At 40.3% G+C, this 21,342-nt stretch overlaps 1 protein-coding gene across 4 annotated transcripts in view; it reads right to left on the minus strand.

The window, feature by feature from the left end:
- Window positions 1-12,362: 12,362 nt before the first annotated feature.
- GPC6 (glypican 6) overlaps window positions 12,363-21,342 on the minus strand; it is a 1,069,657-nt gene continuing 1,060,677 nt past the window's right edge. For 3 of the 4 annotated variants that reach the window (XM_032402768.1, XM_032402769.1, XM_032402767.1), the window contains one exon: window positions 12,363-20,961. In XM_032402768.1, the coding sequence (XP_032258659.1) occupies window positions 20,759-20,961 (203 nt within the window). In that variant the 3' untranslated portion in view covers window positions 12,363-20,758. The remainder of the gene's footprint in view (window positions 20,962-21,342) is intronic. The other variant, XM_032402770.1, reaches the window with a different exon arrangement.

Genomic DNA, 21,342 nt, shown 5'->3' on the forward strand with positions numbered 1-21,342 from the left:
TCATAAAGCTTATGTTGACGCTGGACCAGGGAAGGGCTGGCTGCATTCTGTTGTCCTCAGTTCCTTGCTCCCTGGGCCTCACCAACACGCTTCCTGCTTCCCAAAGCCAGCAAGGGAGAGGCACTTCCCGCAGGATGGACATTTTGGTCCCGTGCAATGTAATCTCACATATGCAGCCACAGACTTCCCGTCACTTTTGTTGTTTTCTAGCGGTTAGAAACATGTCACAGGTGCCATGCACACCTAAGGGAAAGGGAAGACGCAGCTGCATGAAACCAGGACCTGGGCAATCCTGGGGACGACCACTGTGGTCTGTGGACCGTGATACACAATTGTGCATGGCAGTCAGTTTCAAATAGATGTACAAATGACCTCGGAATGACACTCCAAATCTGCAAAGCCAAACCATTGATTAGTAACCTCCTCTGTCCCTTGCATGCAGGCTTCAGAGCCCCTGCCAACGTGCTCCCCTATCTTCTCCCTTGCTCCCTGCATTCACTGTTTCTGGTAATTGTTTCCCCTTATTTTCTGAAGTTTGGACTCAGAGTCCCGCCTTCGGAGTTCAAACAACAGCACCTCACACATAATCTATCTTCCCTTCTTCTCAAAGGTCCTCACATGGCTGCTTCCAAAACAGGATTTTTTCCTCCTTTCTTCCTTCTCTTGCCCTCTCTACCAGCCTGCCCCCTACTTTAGTCGGCCCGTTCAAGCTGTTTCCCACCGTACACACTGGAGATCCCCTTTTCCTCAAACCACTGCCTGTAGGCCCCATGGGTCTTGAAAACCTTGCTCATACTCATCTCTAAAGTATTTCCAGGGCTGAGCTCATCTGTGTGGCTCCTCACTCACACCCAGACCTCAGATTTCCTCTCTCGGATTTTTTTTTTTTTTTTTTTTTTTGTGAAAGGGATCATCTCAGTGCCTTCTCAAGTGACTTTCTGCAATTTGCTCAACAAGCTCTCAGGTAAGGCCCAGAGCTTCCTTTTTGATAACCGGCGCCCACCCAGGCTGAATGACCATATTCATTATTTCAAGGGTTCATTATTCTCCAGGAAATGGGTCCTTATTTTCAAGACTCCCCTGTCTGGGTGGTGAATGTTTTCCAGACATGACTCGAGAAGCCGCACAGGGCTCCGGGTGTGTGGCCCATCCCAGTCTGGGTGCCCAGGCCAGCATCGTGGGTGTGTAACCTGTATCCCACAGGGTCCTGTGCTCCGAAGGGCCCTGTGCTCACTTTAACGCTCTGTTTCCGCCATCTTGAAATTTTACCTTTGAATGTGAGCTTTGTATGTGCAGCCTGATGGGACAGCACAACAGGCCACGCGAGAGAAGGCATACTGTGTGTGTCTGCCGTGCCGCATCCCTGCTTTCTCATATAGCCTTGGGGATGGCCCGTGAGCACAAACTTCCGGTGCCCCCCGGGGGTGTGAGAGAGTCCAGCAAGACACAAGTGGGCACCAGCAAGCACGACGCACCTGGGACTGGTGAGTAGGAGCACTGCTGACCCCAAGGGCCGTGCCTTCGTCTGAGTGAGAACTCGCCTGGAATGCAGAAAGGGGGTGATGCTGTTCTAAGTCACACAAATGGCCAGTGAACCTCATCATAGTGTTTCTTACTTGTGTTACTTCTCTGTTCGGCAAGCACTCACCCTCACAGTAGGACATGGAAGGAAGGGGAAAAGCAGAGCTGCCCAAAGCTCCTTTTCCTCCTGGCCTTCCTTACCTGGCAGGAAGCCGAAGGTAGAGAGGGGTGATAGAAGGTGTGAGTATCAAGAAGTAAAATGGAAACAGTTGAGTTAGTTTGGTGCAGTGTTTTCACTGTCTTGGTGAGAACAAAATACATACACACCAGCCAAGAAGTACAGATTATGCAATTTCGATGGTTTCCACATTAGAGTGAAATGCACTTGTATTTTCATTTCAAACTGTCAACGTACAGTATAAAGATGACCAATGAAACTCATGCGATATTTTAATTCTTTTAAAACTAAGAACAGAGTTCAATAGAATTAAAAAAAAAAAAGCCACCATGACGAGTTGGGAGAGAGATCATGGAAGAAAGGGAAACGGTTTCTATTTTAGCACCTAGAACTGTACCTTTTCCGTGCACGAGGCGTCCCACGTTTTCTCCGTGCGGTGGGTGTGGTGCATTCTGCAGTTGCACCCGCTGGGGCGCTGGCTGAGGTCAGAGACGGATTCCCTGTACTCTTCAAAGGCACACAGGGCATCCGTGGAGTCTGCTGGCCAGCAAGACCCTAGAAGAATATGTTCAAATACTTCTTATGATAGCGCACTTCTGTGTCTCTTATGCCTTAGAGCAGAGTTATAGGCAAACCAAGGTATTGGTTTTCTCAGATCTCAGGGCTGTGGGCCCGGCCAAAGCTTGTCAAAAGCCACAGGCAGGGCCTCAAGTCGTCTCAAGTACTGACATCAGAATGCCACATGTATGGAGGGAAAGTTGCCTTAGAGAGGCCCAGCTGTGGGCCAGATCAAAAGACTTTTTAAAAATCTATGTGATGTTCTAGAGGGGAGGGGGGTGGGGGGATGGGTTAGCCCGGTGATGGGTATTAAAGAGGGCACGTGCTGCATGGAGCACTGGGTGTTATATGCAAACAATGAATCATGGAACACTACATCAAAAACTAATGATGTAATGTATGGTGATTAACATAACATCATAATAAAAAGAAATCTACGTGATCTCAGATGTTAGAGAGGAGGCTAGAAGAATACCCCTTCTCTAAAATGGATGTGACTTCACCTCAGAACCACTACAGTGTTATCAGCTTTGGTTCGAGCCACCTGAGAGGGGAGAATGCAAAGGAAGCAATTCTTTCTTTGGTTTGATTTACACATATCGTGAAGTGACTACCACAACAGGTACGGCTGGCGGCCATCTTGTAGATGCAATAAAAAGAAAAAAGAAAGGAAACAGTTTTTTCTCCTTGTGCTGAGAACTCTTAGGGTTTCCTCTCTTTACAACCTTGCTCTCTACCATGCAGCCTTGTTACTAGAGGCAAGTGGTACATTCCACCCCTAGTACTTACTTATCTTAGAACTGGAGGTTTCGCTCTTTTGACCACTTTTCTCCACTTCTCCTTCCCACCCTCCATCTCTGCTAACCACAAGTCTGAGCTCTGTTTCTATGAGTTTGGTTTTGTTTTTAGATTCCACATGTAAGTGAGATCATACAGTATTTGTCTTTCTCTGTCTGATGTATTTCACTTAGCATCATGCTGTTGAGATCTCTCTGCATTGTCGCAAACGGTAGGATTTCCTTGTTTTTTTTATTTTATTTTTATTTTTTATGGCTGAAGGATATCCTCTGGTATAGATATACCACAGCTTCTTTATGAATTTATTCACCAATGGACACTAGGGTGTTTCCACGTCTTGGCTATTGTAAATAATGCTGCTAAGAACGTGTGGGTGCAGATACCTCTTTGAGTTTGTGTGTCTGTTGCCTTTGGATATATTCCCAGAAGTGGAATTGCTGAATTATCTGGTAGTTTTATTTTTCATTTTTTTGAGGCTGCTTCGTACTGGTTTTCATAGTGGCCGCACCAATTTATAGTCAGCCCTGCAGTGCACAAGGGCTCCCTTCTCTCCACATCTGCACCGGCATCTGTTATCTTTTGTCTTTTTGATGATAGTCATTTTGGCAGGTAGGAGGTGATGTCTCATTGTGCTTTTAATTTACATTTCCCTAATGACCAGTGATGTTTGAGCATCTTTTCAAGTACCTATTGGCTTTTCATAGATCTTCTTTGGAGGAACAGGTCTTTTGCCATTTTTAAATTGGATTATTTGTTTTTTTGGGGGGGGGTTTGTGGGGTTTTTGCTATTGAGTTGTATGAGTTCTTTATATGCTTCGGATATTAATCCCTTATCAGATATATGGTTTGTAAGTATTTTTTCACATTCTGTAGGGTTAGATTGTCTTTTTACTTTGTCAATGGTTTCTTTTGCTGGTGCAGAAGCTTTTTAGTTTGATATAGTCTCACTTGTTTGTTTTTTATTTTGTGGCTTGTGTTTTAGGTGTCATATCCAAAAAATCATTGCCAAGACCCATGTCAAGGAGTTTTTTTCCCATGTTCTCTTCTAGGAGTTTCATGGTTTCATGTTTAACATTAAGTCTTTAATCCATTTTGAGTTAATTTTCATGAGTGGTGCAAGATATGGGTCCAGTTTCATTCTTTTACATGTAAATAACCAATTATCCCACCACTATTTATTGAAGAAGAGACTATCTTTTCTCCATTGAGTACTCTTGGCTTCCTTTAAAAATATTAGTTGACTATATATTCTTGGATTTATTTCTGGGCTCTCAATACTGTTCTATTGATCAATTTGCCTATTTTTATGCCAGTGACATACTGGTTTGATGACTCTAGCTTTTGAAATCAGGAAGTGTGATGCCTCTTGCTTTGTTCCTCTTTTCCAGGATTTCTTTGACTACTTGGGGCCTTTTTAAGTTCTATATAAATTTTAGGAGTGTTTTTTCTACTTCTATAAAAAATGCCATTGGAATCTTGATAGGGACTGCTTTGAATCTATAGATGGCTTTCAGTAGTATTGACATTTTAATAATATTAATTTTTCCAGTTCATGAACACGGGATACCTTTTCATTTATTTTGTTTTCTTTGATTTCTTTCATCAATGTCTTGTAGTTTTCAGTGTACAGCTCTTTCACCTCCTAAATTAAATTTATTCCTAAGTATGTTATTGGTTTTGATACCATTGTAAATGGGATTGATTTCTTTCTCAAAAATTTCATCGTTAGTGTATAGAAACGCTACTGATTTTTGTATGTTAATTCTGTATCCTGCAACTTTACTGAATCCATTGATTAGATCTAACCATTTTTTGGGTGAGTCGTTGGAAGTTTCTATATGTAAAATCATGTTGTCTGCAAATAGAGACAGTTTTACTTCTTTCTTTCCAATTCTGATACCTTTTATTTCTTTTTCTTGTCTGACTGTTGTAGCTAAGACTTCCAGTACTAAGTTGAATAGGAGTGGTGAGAGTGGGCACCCTTGTCTTGTTCCTGATCTTAGAGGAAAGTTTTCATCCTTTCACCATTGATGTTAGCTGTGATCTTGTCAACATTATTATTAACTGTTATTATTGTTAATAACTGTTATTATGCTGAGATGTGTTCCTTTTATGCCTAATTTGTGAAGAGCTTTTATCATGAATGGATGAATGGATGTTTGGATTTTGTCAAATGCTTTTTTTGGGGGGCATCTTTTGAGATGATCCTATGATTCCTTTCTTTCATTCTATTAATGCAATGTATCACATTGGTTGATTTGTATATGTTGAACCAACCTTGCATCCCAGGGATAGATTTCATTTGATCATGGTGAATGATGCTTTTAATGTGCTGCTGAGTTTGGTGTGCTAGTATTTGGTTGAGAATTTTTGCATCTGCATTCATCAGGAATCTTGGCCTATAGTTTTCCTTTCTAGGAAAGTGTCTTTTTCTGGTTTTGGTATCAGGATAATGACACCTCATAAAATGAGTTTGGGAGTGTTCCCTCCTCTTTGATTTTTTGGAACAGTTTGAGAAGGATTGGTGTTGATTTTTCTTTAAATGTTTAATAAAATTCACCAGGGAGACCATCTGGTCCTGCGCTGAAGTAAGCAATGTTGATGATCCAGTCGACTCTTGTTATTCATGGTAGTTATGTTCTACAAAGTAGCAGCAAACCCGGAATTAGCAAAAACTGAATTATTGCCTCTGGGGGAATACAAGGTTAGATTCTACAAGCCCCTGGCCACAACATTTTCATCAACTGATCAATATGCAATTTTGTTTTATGTGTGTTACTGTGTCGAGACATCTTATTCAATATAAATTGTTGATTCATTAACATCGAACTCACAGTCAAGAACACTACAACATGCCTGAATGAAGCTTACCTAACACATGTATTTTCTCTGTAAGACACATCAAAGACTTCTTGAGAGTAGGAACACTACATAGCAATTTAGCACCATGCATCAGAGCCATTTAAACAGCAAAATTACCAACAAAAACACAAAAATGTGAAAACAGAGCACTAAATAGACTGCAAAAAGGACACTTGTTTTTAGTAGGAGAACTGATATGAAAAAGCAGAACGTCACCTTGTCCATCCTCACCTGGGATGTGTAGGTCCGTGACTCAGTGTTTTCACTGCTTTGTGCATATGTATGTCTGTAAACAACTGTGGAAGCTCTTCGGAGTGAATTCGATGATTACAGTAAATTTTAGCAAGTAGGCAAATTTGCAAATAATGCAATCTGCAAATCGCGAGGGTCAACTGTATGGAGAAGAAAGTGCAAAAACACCAGTTATGTACTTAATTCTGATATTTAATATAAGATTTCAAGCTGACAGATTTTGCTGTCTTCACTGAATAAAATGTCAACGAAAGTGAAAAGATAAACAGCATGCAGTGTGAGGGGCTGTGTGGTGCCCTTATTCCATCCAGTTCTTGTGAGGATGAAGTTCACAATTCTGATGGCAGAGCAGATGAAGGTTGTTGTCCTCGCTGTCCTTGCAATTGCTAACCAATCACTCCCTAACATTAGGTCTAATGAGGCACGGGCAGATTTTTCACGGAGGGGGGAAGTGCATGCAACAATGCGAAAGACTGTTCCAGAGTTAGTTCCTAGGGTTGGTCTCGGGGTTGAACCAAACAGGAGGGAGGACTCCTGGCTTAATGGTCTGGAGAGAAAGCAAGTTTGAGTTGCCATGCTCCTCTGGTAAGCTCTGGATTTGCTGGTAAGGAGTTTGTGGGGACTCGGAATCCTAGGGACGAGGAGGTAGGTTTAAGGGTTTAGGTGCTCACCTTTTCGGGGGTTTTAAAGAGAAGTTTGCACACTTGGCTTCAGGGAGGGAGATTTCGGCTCTCACACTGTCTCCTTCACCAGCTGTGTGCTGATGAACACGACCTGAGAATCCCACAAGGAACTGGGTCAGGTGAAGCGGGCTTGCGCTCCTTAGTGAAGCCGGGACCTCCCCTGTTGCCTGACTTCTCGCAGTTGTCGCGGTTTTATTTCCTTCTTGGTTGAGGACGCAGTTCCGTAGGCCACTCCCAGAAGCCAGGGGCTAAAAGAGAGCAGAGTGAAGCACCTTTCTACCCCTTGCTCCCCCCCTTCCTCCCCTCTCCTGGCCACAGTGGAGGATTTTGCTGGTTTTTTCTGCCTGACCCTCCCTTGCACTTGAGCTTTTCCGCATTTGGAGCTTCCTATCCTGAAATACAAAAAGACTTCTTAATAACAGCAATAAGGCACATTCAGAGGGAAATGAGATGCCCAAGGATTTAGGGGTACTTAACTCTTTTCCTTTTTTCATGCTTTACAGCTGTGATTAACTCAGCACAGACCACCCTTCACCATTTCTTATTGCTTAATTAAGAAACATCTTAGAATTTTCTCCCGATTAGTTTCAGGCAGATTAGAAGGGAAAAATATTTTAACAGATGCTAAAAAGTCTTTCCAATGGTTTGAAGATTAGGAGAATGCCTTTTATAGAGCTCCCAAAGTGTTCCCTGGCTGCTTCTGCCAGAGTTGAAAAGAATTCAGTGGCTGAGTACTTAATGAAAAGCCACGATGCTCTGACAAGGAACTCCTGGGCAAGCATTACTCTGGCTCCAAAGAGTTATTGCAAATTAAATTTTATCCTTGTCCTTTATGATTTATATCAGGCAGCAGGGTAACAACAAGATTGAAATATTCTTGTCTTACACTGTTAATAAAAGCACCCGCTCATTAATATATGTGCCAGCAGGAAATATGACATGGTGCGCTCCAGTGGAAAAGCTGGATATTGCGTTGGCAACTTTGTAGGCAAAAGGCAGGGTAAATATAATTTGAGTTTGGGGACAGGGTAATTACTGTTGTTGCCATCTGGTAACACATTCTTTATCCGAACTCAAACCTCTTATGTGTTTTCAGGGCTTATGGGGCATCTTGCTAGGCAGTCTAATAAAAGATTACTTTTTAAACGTTACCTTGAAACCTTTTCAAGACGGCTTTTATCTAACAACACAATAGCACATCTGGCAGGATTGCCACCATCATAAAGCAAAATCTTTTAATGTGATTATTAAGTACTTTCCGAAGATTCACAATCACCAAACATCAGTTGGTGTTAATAGAGAGTCATTATCTCAGTCATCAATATTTGTGGGAAAGGCAGGCTCAGCAAGAAACACATAATGAATGTAAAACAAATACAAAACACAACCTCCCCGCGGCGTACTCCCTCCCCAGATGGATGGGAGCAGGGCATTTCACAATCTAGCTGCTTGGCCATTTGTACTTGAGCACAGTCTCTAAAATATCTGACATGAAATATCATGAGCTAAACAAGCACAAGGAATGCAGCAGCTAAAGGGAGACTTATGGGGAGAAATGGTATTTACTTCGATGACCGTGGCTTAGGAAATTGCCATATTCCACACTGGGTTAATACAGGCTTGGGCGAGGTGGAGACTGAACGGGCCGTCATGCTGACTAAGAGCAGGGAAGAAATGTCAAGCACCTTCTTCTAGTTGTCACTGAAACATCAGCTCTCTCCTCCCCTCCACCTTCTGCTCCTTCCCCCGCCCTGCAGCCCAGAGCGGGCAAGGTAAGAAAAGAATTGTGATTAGGGTAATTCGGCAGCTGGGAAGGTTTTTTTCTGACTGCACTCTAGCTAATGGAGTGCTGTACATAGGGTAATAAAGAGAGGGGGTAGGATTATAAAGCTGTAATTCCGTCAAGAGGTTAGATGATCTCATGAACAGCGCAAAGCCACTGTGGTTTATCTTAATGTCATCCAGACTTTAAGATTGAATGAGAATTTTGCGAGTCAATATTTTGCCTTGTTTGTTTCTGTGGAGTATAGGGAATTGGGGGAGAAAACCCAGATCTCTATATGATCAATTATTCTAACCCATATATATTTATATGCTTGTACATATGGCTTTAAGTATATCCTCCCAGAGTTATGTATGCATTTTCCCCAGACCCCAGGGTACTTGCAGGAAACACCATTTTTAAAAATCTTGGCAGAGTAAAAGCATATATGGAAATGAGATGATCGTTGACGATTTTTCACGTACTTTGCCTGCAATGGAGCCCCCACTAGATCATTATTTCCAGAAGGTAGCCTCCCTCCTTCCTTTCTGCTCCTGCATGGCAGGTAGAACTTCGCCTCCATTCATTCAGAGCTGTACCTCTTCAAGGAACAGCATTAGCCTACACCTCCATCTTGTCACATTCCTTCTTTTGTGGTGAGAACATTTAAGATCTAGTCTCTTAGCACTTTCAAATATATGATACAGTATTAAATATAATCACCATGCTCTACATTAAAGTCCCAGAATTTATTTATCTTATAACTCAATTATCTTAGATCTTTGACCACCATCTTCCTATTTGCCCCAGCCCCAGACCCTGGTAACCACCATTCTACTCTCTGTTCCTATAAGTTCAACTTTTTTAGATTCCACATATATGATCTCGTACCGTATTTGTCTTTCTCTGTCTGACTTATTCCACTTAGCATAATGCCCTCAAGGTCCATCCACATGATCACAAATACAGGATTTCTTCTTTTCTCACAGCTGAATGATATTCCATTGTGTAAATATACACTACGCCTTCTTTATCCATTCATCTGTTGGTGGACAATTCCATATCTTGGCAGTTGTCAATAACGATTTCAGTATTTTTTTAAATATATTCTAATTTCTAGCTACAGGGGACTTTGGGGAGTCATTTAGCTAATCCGTGCCTTGGTTTCTTCATCTGTCTTCATGAGGACAATAATGGTACCTACTTTTAAAGAATATTTTATTTGTAGATTAAAATGAATTAATACATGGGAAAGGCTTAGAACAGCTCCTAGCATTGTTATTTTTGGTGTTGCTTTTGTTACTATTTTTTAGTACGTGCTATTATTCTCTCCTAGAGGAGGGGGGATATGTCTTGATCGATTATATGTTCTCCCAAATATATATCACAGTATAAATGTATGAACTGAATTTAGATGGCTGGCTAGATTTTGCAAGTCTTGTATAATTTTTTTTTGTATAGTGTTTTTAATTCTAATAGCAACTTTCATCTCTGTTTTGTAGACAGTGCAAACCTACACATTTATGCCCAACCATTTTTTAAAGAGTATCTTTAAGAATAAGTGCTTCTGCAAAAAATGGAGCTCAAGGTACCCTTTGAAGGGCTGAGTGACTTAATCAAAGAGTAAGTTCTTTTCTGCCAGTGGCCTTCAGTCTAAGAGGTATCTCTTTATATGTTGGGTATCAGTAGGTGGCACTTTTTATATCACACTTTTTTCTCTCTGGAACATGGCCTCCCAGATGTTAAGTGGAACAGTGCATGGTTTTATAAATCCAAAGTAGGAATCTGTTGGAAAGTGTTGCAAGTAGTTTGTTAGAAATAAGAATTGAATGAGTAAAATTTATGAATGACTGTAAGTTGGAACGAACGCCTCAGTAGCTCTATGATAGCTTCCTTGCACTCTGGTATGCTCATCTGAGTGGCAGAGAAAGGATGGGGTTGCATTGAATGCATAGGAGATTAGTGGCACCACTTGATGTGTCCTGCATGATAGGGCAGGAGAAAGGCTGAGAAAGCTGATCTAGATGGCCAAGTTAGCAACAGCAGTCAAGACATTGATTGTGCCTGTGACTCAAAACACAAAAGAAAATGATTGTAGTTACGGGGCCACTCAGATCGGCAAATGAAGAAAACGTGCCTCAAATCATAGCTTTCCAGCAGCAGCAAATGGAACCAAAATACAACTTCTCGGGTAGCGCCAACCGACACATCCAGCAAAATTGCTGAAAAGCAGGAGGAATCGCCTGGGATCAAGTTCCAAGTATGGTCCATTTTGAGAGGAAACCTGGCTAGTGTTTAGAGCTGGACATTTGCGAGTTGGGATTATACAGTGTACTTGACAATGTCAGAGTTGTCTTTGGATTTTTGATTCTGATTCCAGATGTTTTTCAAGTAGGGTGGATTTAAGTCAGAAGTTTAGTTGTGCATAACATTACCCAGTACTTCTTCAGCTGGGTGGATATTTTGGAAAAATTATAAGGTGTCATATACATTTACGTGTAAATTGATCTTGTGGATAGCCATTATTCATACATGGGGTGACCATACAATTTACCATTCAAACCAGGAAATCTCTGGAGAGTGAAAGAGGTACTGTTAATTGTTGTATTGAGACAGCAGATATAACTGTCTCAGACGATTTGGGACATACAGTCTTCTTATTTATGCCTCGTGAGGGGAGAAGAGTATTTATTCATTCAATGTACCATAGTCCTTCTGTGATTTCTTTCTTTCTTTTTTTTTTCATTTCTTTTACCTTTTGTTAACCAGTTCTCTTTCCACAACACCCCTTTGCCTATCTCTTCACTCCCATGGTGCTTGGTGGAAGCCTTTATCACCACAGTCATCATATGTAATTATACAGTCAGCTGGTATGAATTTGTTTGGTATTCCCACCATTATACTAGACCCTGGATGTCTTGGGAACAGGGCACATGTATTCTGATTTATTTACTTATCTTTATTATGGTAAAAAAAAATACATAGCATAAAGCTTACCATCTTAATAATTTTTAAGTGTATAGTACAGTAGCATTAACTCTATGTACATTGTTGTGCAACAGACCTTTAGAATCTTTTCATATCGCAAAACTCAAACTCTATATTCATTGAACAACAACTCTCCTTTGCCCTTCCTCCTGCCCCTGGCAACCAGCATTCTATTTCCTGTTTCTAGGAGCCTGACAGAGTTAGATGCTGCATAAAAGTAGAATCATGCAGGATTCATCTTTTTGTGACTGGCCCATTTTACTGAGCATAATGTCTTCAAGTTTCATCTGTGTTTTTAGCGTATGACAGGACTTCCTTCTTTTTCTTTCTTTCTTTTTTTTAATTTAAATTCAGTTAGCCAACATATAGTACATCATTAGTTTCAGATGTAGTGTTCAGTGATTCATCAGTTGCATATAACACCCAGTGCTCATCACATCACGTGTCCTCCTTAATGCCCATCACCCAGTTACCCCATCCACCCATCCACCTTCCCTTCTGCAACCCTCAATTTGTTTTCCAGAGTCAAGAGTCTCTCATGGTTTGTCTCCCTCTCTGATATCTTCCCATTCAGTTTTTCCTTCTTTTTTAAGGCTGACTAGGATTCTGCTGTATGTATGTAGCACATTTTTAAAATTATTCATTCATCCATTGATGGACACTTAGGTTGCATCTACATCTTGGCTATTGTGAATAAACCTGCAGTGAACATGGGAGTGTTAATATCTCTTCAAGATCCTGTTCTCAATTCTGGTTGGTATTGCTGAGTCATATGGTAATTCTATGTTTAGATTTTTTAAGGAAAAAAACACACTCTTCTTCCATAGCGTTTTCCATGGTGCTGTACCATTTTCCATTCCCACCAACAGTGCACAAGGGTTCCAACTTCCCTGAATCCTCACCAATGTTGTTATTGTCCCCCTCTTTTTCTGGGGGGTGTGAGGTGATAGTTCATTGTGGTTTTGATTTTCATTTCCCTGTTGATTAGTGATGTTGAGCACCTTTTCATAGCTTGTTGGCCTTTCTCTGGGATTTCTTTTTAAGGACACTCACAGTGAAGGTTCAGGAATGGTCAGATAAATGTAGGAAGCATCATGTGTTTCAAATGGCACTGGATTTCTAGTCTTTTCTCTTTCTTCATTTTACCTCCTCCGTGCAAGCTACATCACCCTCCCTGCTCATGAGGTACAAGGAGGGGAAAGATCATAGGATTGCTTCAAAGGAAGAAACATTTCAGATGTAAGGAAAGTCTTTATTTCCTTCCTAGGGAAATCATTTTGCTTGCACATTTCTCATGGCTCATGCTCTCTGTCTATGGACATAATATTTAATATAAAATTTTCTCTTTTACATTAAAAAAGAAAGGAGAGGCCCTCAAGCTCAAAAACAAACGAATGTATAGAATCTGGGCTTATATTTGGCATAGAAAATTCACCTTATCATGCTCATTCACAAGAAATGGTTCAAATAAAAACCAATAAAATCAGTACTATGTCACTAATGAGCTTTTAATAAAGCCATTCTGGTGACATTTCTTTGGCTTAATATAATTTGGGGATGTCTAATTTTTCATGTGCAGGAACTCAGTCTGTGCTAATTCACAATATGTGATTCAGGACCAGAGATGAATTGGAAGACCGTTAGGGTATTATTCTACCAGACGTGGGTTCCTGTGGCTGAGCTACTGGGCTGGTTGTGTAAATTAGCAAGAGGCTGATAAAAGCCCAAATGATTTACATCAGATCCTTTAAGATTTGGGTGGATTCGGTGTGGGACAACGCAAAAGAAAAAAGGGAGAGAGTAGACATATTGATAAGACCATGGTAGCTTCTCTGATCTGTAAAATAAGGGTAGTAATTCCTGCCTACTTCATGGAGGCGTGGAAAAGATTATGAAATATTTAAAATGAGTTTAAAGCTGACTTTGGGGTGAAATGCTTTATGTAAGAATAAGGCATTTTATATCTCAAAAGAGAAACAGAGTTTTGTAGACAAACTTTTCTTTGATTTGACATTCACTTAGCTTTATGAGATGTCTAAAGAGTACCTTTTTAAGAGGGATAAAAATCTGTCATCAATAAGCCCAGTTCTCTCAGGGAAGGAGGGCAGTGACATGAGGTGGGATCTAACAATAAAAGGAGTGTCAACTCCATGAGGAAGAAAGGCACAAGGGTGCCCTGCACTTTGGTCTCTATTTTAACTGTGAAAATGATCACCAGGACTTAGATTTGGCTGGATCTTCAATGTCATAGATGTCACAAGATCTTGTAACAGTTTAGTCAACAAAGCAGCCCAACTAGTTGTCTGTTTGAACTGACTACTTGTTGGATTGTTTTGATTTATGTTTAGAGTCCACTTGACCACCTGAATGGATAAATAAGTGATAGACAAGGCTAATGCATGGGAGGAATCCCTGGGAATTGGATGTGGATGATATGCTCTCTGAGACTATGATGTGTAAGCCAAATTGACAAACAAAGGGAAAGCAGATTTGATACACATGTTCCTCCCTAGGCATCAAACTCTGGTTCACACTGGCCTTAAGTTCAAAACTATGCAAGAACCTGGAATCAGTAGTTTATTTACTTTGGATTTTAATTTTGAAAAAAACAAAACAAAAGAAAAACAGAATGCCACCAAATGGCACTTCATCTCAGAATAAAATTTTAATATTACCCTCTGTGCAAGTAAACATCTATGGATTCCTGTTCCCACACTCATTGCCAAGTCTCAGAACACCCTTGGATAATTTTCTTGTACTTATAATAAAACACCCAAATTATCCTTACATACTGCCACTTTTCTGCCTAGTTATTATAGATCTCGGTTCCTTTGGCCTCACCTAGGTGACTAGGCAAGTTAATTAAGCTCACTGTGATTCATTTTATTTGGTATAAAATGGGCATTATTATTCCTACATCATAGAAATCCTATAAAGATCAAGTACATAAAGATCTTAGCATAGTTCCTTGCTAAAAGGTGCCTTAAAATACTCCCAAGGGCCACCAGCAGGGCTGCTGCTATAGGGACGGATCCTTTTACGGCTCTGGCTTTACCGGGTGGCAAAGGATCATGACTTTGGCTATTCTGCCTAATATGGCTGCCATTTAGCTCTTCACCCATCTCCCACCACCCGGCAGCTCACTTACTAGTCCCAGCCACTTAGGAGTACCCAAAGATCATTCCTGGACAGAGATATTTGTATTTGCTTGTTCTCTGCCTGGAACTCTTTGCACCCAGGTCTGCACATGGCTGTCTCCCTCCTGTCATGAGATCACAGCTTGAGTATCCCCTGGGGAGCCTCTCCTGGAGAGTCTCCTCCTTAGTCACTATCCCATTTCCTGTGCTAGTTCCGTCATGGCCCCTCTCCTTTCTGATGTCATCTTGTTTATTATTTACTTGTGAGTTGTCTGTCTCTTCCCTACTAGGATGTAAGTTGTCTGAGAGCAGAAATCTTGATGCCTTGGTCCGACCCCCAGAACTATTGTTCATTACATTGCTCATTACACATCTTTTGAAAGAATGGATGACTATTATTGCCTAAGTCAAATTTTCCCTTTATTTTTAAAATCCACAGATGCTCTTTCCTACTGAAGAGCAGATGTTTTATCTAGGGTAAATACTCTAACACTTGTCTTAAATCAGTTTGTTCGTCTTTCTGCTTCTCTCCGAACGTGAGCACTCACAGGGTAAAATTTCCATTTTCTTGCTCTACTTTACGTTTCGAGGTGTGAAAGAGAATGAACTCCTTAAGCAAGCTATAAAGGCAGACATTTATTTCCTCCCGGCTTTGCTGTGTGCCCCATTTACGAGCCAACAAAATATGTTTGGCCATGTGTTTACATAAACAAATAAATATGTCTATGGAATGGAAATGCATCCACACTAAATGAATTGTGAATGTCTGTTTGAATAGACAAACTTGTGGGTACATCTTTCTAGCTCTTGAGCCGAAAACAGTAATCCGTGTCTAATTGTCACTACTTTGCAAGTTGGTATTTTAAATTAATGCCATCTTTCATATTTGTGAGTATATTTATCCAAGGAGCAAATTAAAATAAATATTGTTGTTACCTGATAAAAGGCTCTGTGGTGGTTTTATTATTTTTTTTCCCAAGACCATTTTGATGTTTTTCCTTTCCATCAAATTGGGTTCAGTTGAATTCCAAATAAAATTTGTTATATTCTGGCTTTATATATGGAATTATCCTTAAGTTTCTTAATTCTTTTGTAGAAATCACTTTTCTCATTAGAAACCAAAATAGTAATAATATGAACTAAATTAAAATATTGCTTACGGTTAAACCTTGTAGTCTTGATAACTTTATTTATATGGTTTCCTTTATTTAAAAGAGCATTCTTGAAATAAGTGATGTATTTGTAGTAATCATGGTTAATTGTATAGAGAATGAATAATTTCCAACTGGTGGTTTTGATAACCAGTGATCAGCACCTCGAGCAGGTTTAGCACAGAGTAGGAGTTTAATAAATATCTGTTAAATGAATCTTTAGCATGTCATACAATATTTAGCATTCCTGATAGCATGGAAACTTTCAGAAATAGAAAAATCAATGCAATTTGCTGAATTTGGAAATGGTTAGTCTTTTCACATATTATCTTAATTTTCTTACCTCATTGCTAAAGTACTGACATCAGTTCTCAAGCCACTAAATTTTATCTTAAAGAAGAAACCAGTACAAAAGGAGAAAATCTTCCAGACACATTTGGAAAGGTCTCAAATGTTCCAAAGTTCTAAAAGTTCATGATTTCAAAAGCCAAGGATATTTACATGAGTGGTGCTGATTTAATCTATGGTTCTTTTTCTCTCTTTTAATACTGCAGTTTCTAAAAAGGTCTCAAACAAAGAGAACTTCAAAAACTCTGAAATGTAGACTATGACAATAATTAAGAAAATGCAGAAAGGGCACTGGTAGATTTTTAAAAACTATTTTAATACAAGATTAATAGCAATTTTCTATCCAAATCAGAAATGAAAAATCTTAACCCAAGTAATACTCATTTGACAGTCACATAAAATTTTAGGTTTGATTGGTGCACACATTTGTCCTGCATATATATTATGCATATGCACACAGAGACCTCACTGTTATCCATCGTCAGGGGTCTTCTCATGGAAGTACCTCATTACAAGGCAATGTCAAAGATTTGAGTAACTATTCAACTCTGAATGAGGTTCAAATAGCCCCAGGCTAGGCTGAGTCCCACGCCATAGCAAACCGTGATGCAGCAAGGCTCCAGAATGCATACAAATCAATACTCTATTTGTATAACTTGGCCTGAAACTAAACACTGGCTAATGTCTCCACCAAGGAGAAACACGTTGCAAATGTATAAGTTATGGTCTCCTTTACTCTTCTCTTGGCAAAGCTAAACTGCTCCCCCCGACTCCCCACACACACCCTCTTTTAAGTTAAAAGTCAGGTCTATTAGTGACTGTAAGTAAATAAAAATGAGTTTGTATTTCTGCAAGTTTTGGATAAGTCAAAACTTACATTTGCTAACACTTCCACCTGTAATCAAACCACCTGATAATTAGCCTTGCGGAGAGAAGCCATAAAAGAGTTCACAACTCAGGAATTTGCTAAGTTCTATTCCTCCTTGGGGACTTTAGTTGGTGTTCAGTGTGTAGCCAAAACATGTATGTAATGGCTAAAGCATTAAAGTAGGCTAATGTCTGCGGCAGGGAATATAAATTAAATACCAGGGTTCTGTGTCCAGTAATATTTTCAATGTGTTTGATTTACAGAACGTTACTTTTACAATTACTACTTAATAGTATTTTTCAGTGTAGACAAAGTAATATTTCCTATCCCTTACAATGAAAGTAGGTAATACCAGTTACTTCTCTGGGTAAATCACCGTAAGGGAGTCCGATTGCTAGTGGTAACGTTTTTCTATGATGGCGGTCATCAAAGTACCCACTTGATCTTCATTAAGGTGACAGAAGGCTGTCATGGTTACCCTTTGATACAGAACCATAAGCAGAGCTCTTATTCATGAATTTGCAATTCATTCTTCTCTGCTAAAGACTTTAGCCTCTGTTTAGCTTTTGTTATAACATATACAAAGTATAATATACACCAGTTACAGACGTGTATTTCTGTTAGAAAAATACATATTATAACTAAAGAACATGTAAAGAGAGGCACTTCAATAAAGCTAAGTGTTTGCGGTCATGAGCGTCACCCAACAATTTCTAGTGTCTGATTTCAGTGAGCCCATTCCTCCCTACTCCTAACAGAGGTTGTGATGTGATTAGAGAATTTAGGGGACATCAAAGCAAATGAGGGCAGATCGGGAGAAATAATGGAGCATCCTTTCATCCCCGATCGCTATGTTTAGACGAGAGAAATTAACGTGGCAGGGGGCGGGGGAGAGGAGGAATGCTGAAATACTTACTGAAATGGGATAACTAGATTAAACTAATTCCCTTAGGACAGAAAACAAGTCTCATGTTACATTGGTCTGAAAATCATACAACACAGTCGGATGATGATAAAAACTAGGAAGTGCGATTTGAATAGTATTTTGACCACATCCATGCAGGGGATGAATGTTGTGGCATCATTAACTGATAGTCATTTCAGCTCTCTGCCTGGCTCGTATGGATCACTGTTATCTCACCAATATGAATAATATCAATCGTGAAGGTGTTGAAACAAATGAAGCAGGCGTTTATATACTATCTGTGTGTTTAGTGTATACGGAGCATGGGTTCACATTCATTGATATAATGTGTATTCATACACATGCACAAAGCCTTTTGGGGGTGAAAGCACAGAGGAAACAAGGCATTCTGATCTACTTCACAGAAGACAATGCAGAAATATTGAAAAAAGGAAAGACTTGGAGTTTAAAGCCATAAAAACAAGTTATTACTCAAATATTCTGGAAAATCAAAATTGATTTAATTGGTATTGCACCTTAATTATTGGAAAAAGACAATACTGATTTCTGAACATACAATGAAATGGGCAACGTAAATGATTGGTCCTTCATAGAGATGTTTTCTGTGTAATTGGTGATAGGAAGCCGAAGTTTGGCAGTGAAACGGATGGTTTTCTAGAAGAATGCAATGCTGAATTAGATTAGGTGTTAATTTCATAAAGATTTAAATGAAAAGATGCCACAAAGTCTCATAGAATCCTACTTTTTATATTTCCCTAGGCATAAAATAGCAATAGATGCTTCTAAATACTTTGCAGTTTTGCAAAAGTGCTCAAATATACTTAATACTATCGTGCCGCATGTGTTCTACTTAAATGTGATGACTAAATCAATAACTAATTATAATTTTGATGAGAGCAAAGATAAAAAAATACCATTTACATGCCATTTCTGCCAATGGGTTAACTAAAATGTGACTGGCATACGGTGGTGTCTTGAAACATTACTTTTCCCAACCCCAGATCATCATCAAAACCAAGAAACACATGGAGAGCCAACTCTATGAATAAAGCCCCAGTTTGGTTTATTTTGCTTCTCTCTACCAAGGGGAGCATAGGGCCTGGCTTTGGTACACTTGGAGGGTCAGTTAGGCTTGAGGCTCTAAAGTGGCCTCTTGAGTTAGGTCCTATGTCCAAGTCCAAGTGCCAAGCGGGAATCCTAGGCTGAAGGCGTACATGGAAGCAATGGTTTTGCATGTATACACCATTCTACGGTTTCCATCACCAGGACAGTCCTGCACACCCTGGCTCCCCCCTGAGCCCGGTACCATCTGGAGCACCCAGGACAAAGCACGCTCATGCAAAAAAGGGTGTGCCCTGGCAAACTTTTAAGAAACGGACAATTAGATACGTAAAAAGTTCTCTTTCTTGATTCTTGGTGCTCACAGATCGTTGAGGAATCCCTTCTCTGAGCAGCACAAAACAAGAAGAGGTGGTTGACAAAACATTTTCGTTACAAAGGTGTGTCAACCCTGAGCTTGGAATTAAGAAGTTAAAATCTGTGATTTATATATATATAGAGATATAAAAATAGATGATCATACTAAGACTAAAAAAGTGAAAGAAATCTCCATGTCAATACTATATATATATATATTTTTTTGTCTTGACGGTTTTTGTTGTGAGTTATTTTGTAAGAGAATGCCCTTGTGATGCAGAAACCAACTGACACAAAGCAAACTGTTAAACATGAAAACTCACTTATGGATCTAATTGCTTATGAGTTCGTTAAAAGAACTCTTCTTTTGGGACGGTAATGAGCACAGGGGCAGAAATGTCGAATTAACGTCCAACCTGTGGCTAAAGCAAAGCCACTGTATCACAGAAGATTATTTTCAATTCAGACCCTTAAGGAGGATGAATTGATGGGAGTGTCCACTAGTAGCTGGAGATGAAGAGAAAAATCTGTGCCAATTGGATACAGGGGACAGACATTAAGAGAATTAAGGAAAATGGTGCCATCATTGAAATTGAAATTGGGCAAGGTAAGAGAGAGGTGCTGGGTCATGGCAATTTTACTCTCATGTTAACGATGGAGTTCTAAATTTAGTATCAGTACCCCCAATTCAATTTGGTATTGTGTGGATAGAGTGCAAGACGATACCTCCAAGACAGCACTGTATTTTCACCACGTTAAAAAAAAATCTCAAACTTTCTCCCCGAAAGCATTTTGTAAACCCGATTTATCACAGAAAAGCTGATACTGGGAGTCGGCTGGCAGTGCTGAACTTACAGTGTTAAAGCTTTTTTATTTTTCTCTCTTACTGGCTCCTTTGTAGAAAGTGCAGTTGTCTTGGGGGTTTGGCCTGATTTTACAAGGGAAATTATTTTCTTCCTGCCTTTTTTTTTTTAAATGGGAAAAAAAAAACTCACAACGTGAGATTCCTTTACTTCTGCAGCATAAAAGCAAATGAAGGTAAGAAAATCTCCTGGTATGAAAGATTTGAGTTAAGAATTCTCTAGAATAAACAAGGTCCCCACAGAGAGCTGAAGGAAAGAGGAAGCAGTCCAGTGTGGCACCCAGTACTCTTTGGGCAAACAGAAAGGGAGGCAGAGTGCAGTACTGTCTCTTCTCATAGAAAACGGGTAAGTTTTTGTGGCATGGTCCATTGTCCAAGAGTGTAAGAAAAGAAGTGAGTTGGCCATTCAGATAGCTAAAATGCAGTTTCATCTGACCAAAAACCCAGGATTATCTGCACAGTCTCTGCAGTGCCAGGACGATGCAGACCAGAGATCCTGAGAGCAGGGAGTGGCCGGGCTGCGCTGCCGAAGAGTCCACCTCTCTCCGGTCGGGGTCCACCGCGGGGGCCTCTGTGGTGACGAACTCAAACTCCGTGGGACACACATCATCCATGCACCCACTGCCACTCCCCGAGCCGCTGGATTCATCGCCTGGCGTGGGCGGATTGAGAAAGAAAGTTAGACCAGGACTGGGAAGGAGTGGGGGCACCCACCAGATTTGGGTCTGGGGGTGGAAGGGATGTTCCCCCTCCCAACCCCCCCGACGGGTTTGTGTTTAGCGGGCAGGTTTGTGATGGGCAGGCAGACCTGACCAAAATAGATGTCTGACACCCAGTGCTAACTGACATCCAGTTACCCAACTGACGAAACGTATGACTCCTAGACCCAGCGAGGGGCCATCCCTACCGTGTTGGCATTCGAGAGGTATTTCTTATTCTGGCTAATGTTTAAATTGCTTTAAGAAATTCTGTCCCTCGCTCCTTTTGTACCTTGGGGCCATTGTTCTCAGCAGATATTGTGCTTTGGTAAAGG

The sequence above is a fragment of the Phoca vitulina genome, unplaced genomic scaffold (assembly GCF_004348235.1).
Source record: "Phoca vitulina isolate PV1807 unplaced genomic scaffold, GSC_HSeal_1.0 scaffold5, whole genome shotgun sequence".
NCBI classification, from domain to species: Eukaryota; Metazoa; Chordata; class Mammalia; order Carnivora; family Phocidae; genus Phoca; species Phoca vitulina.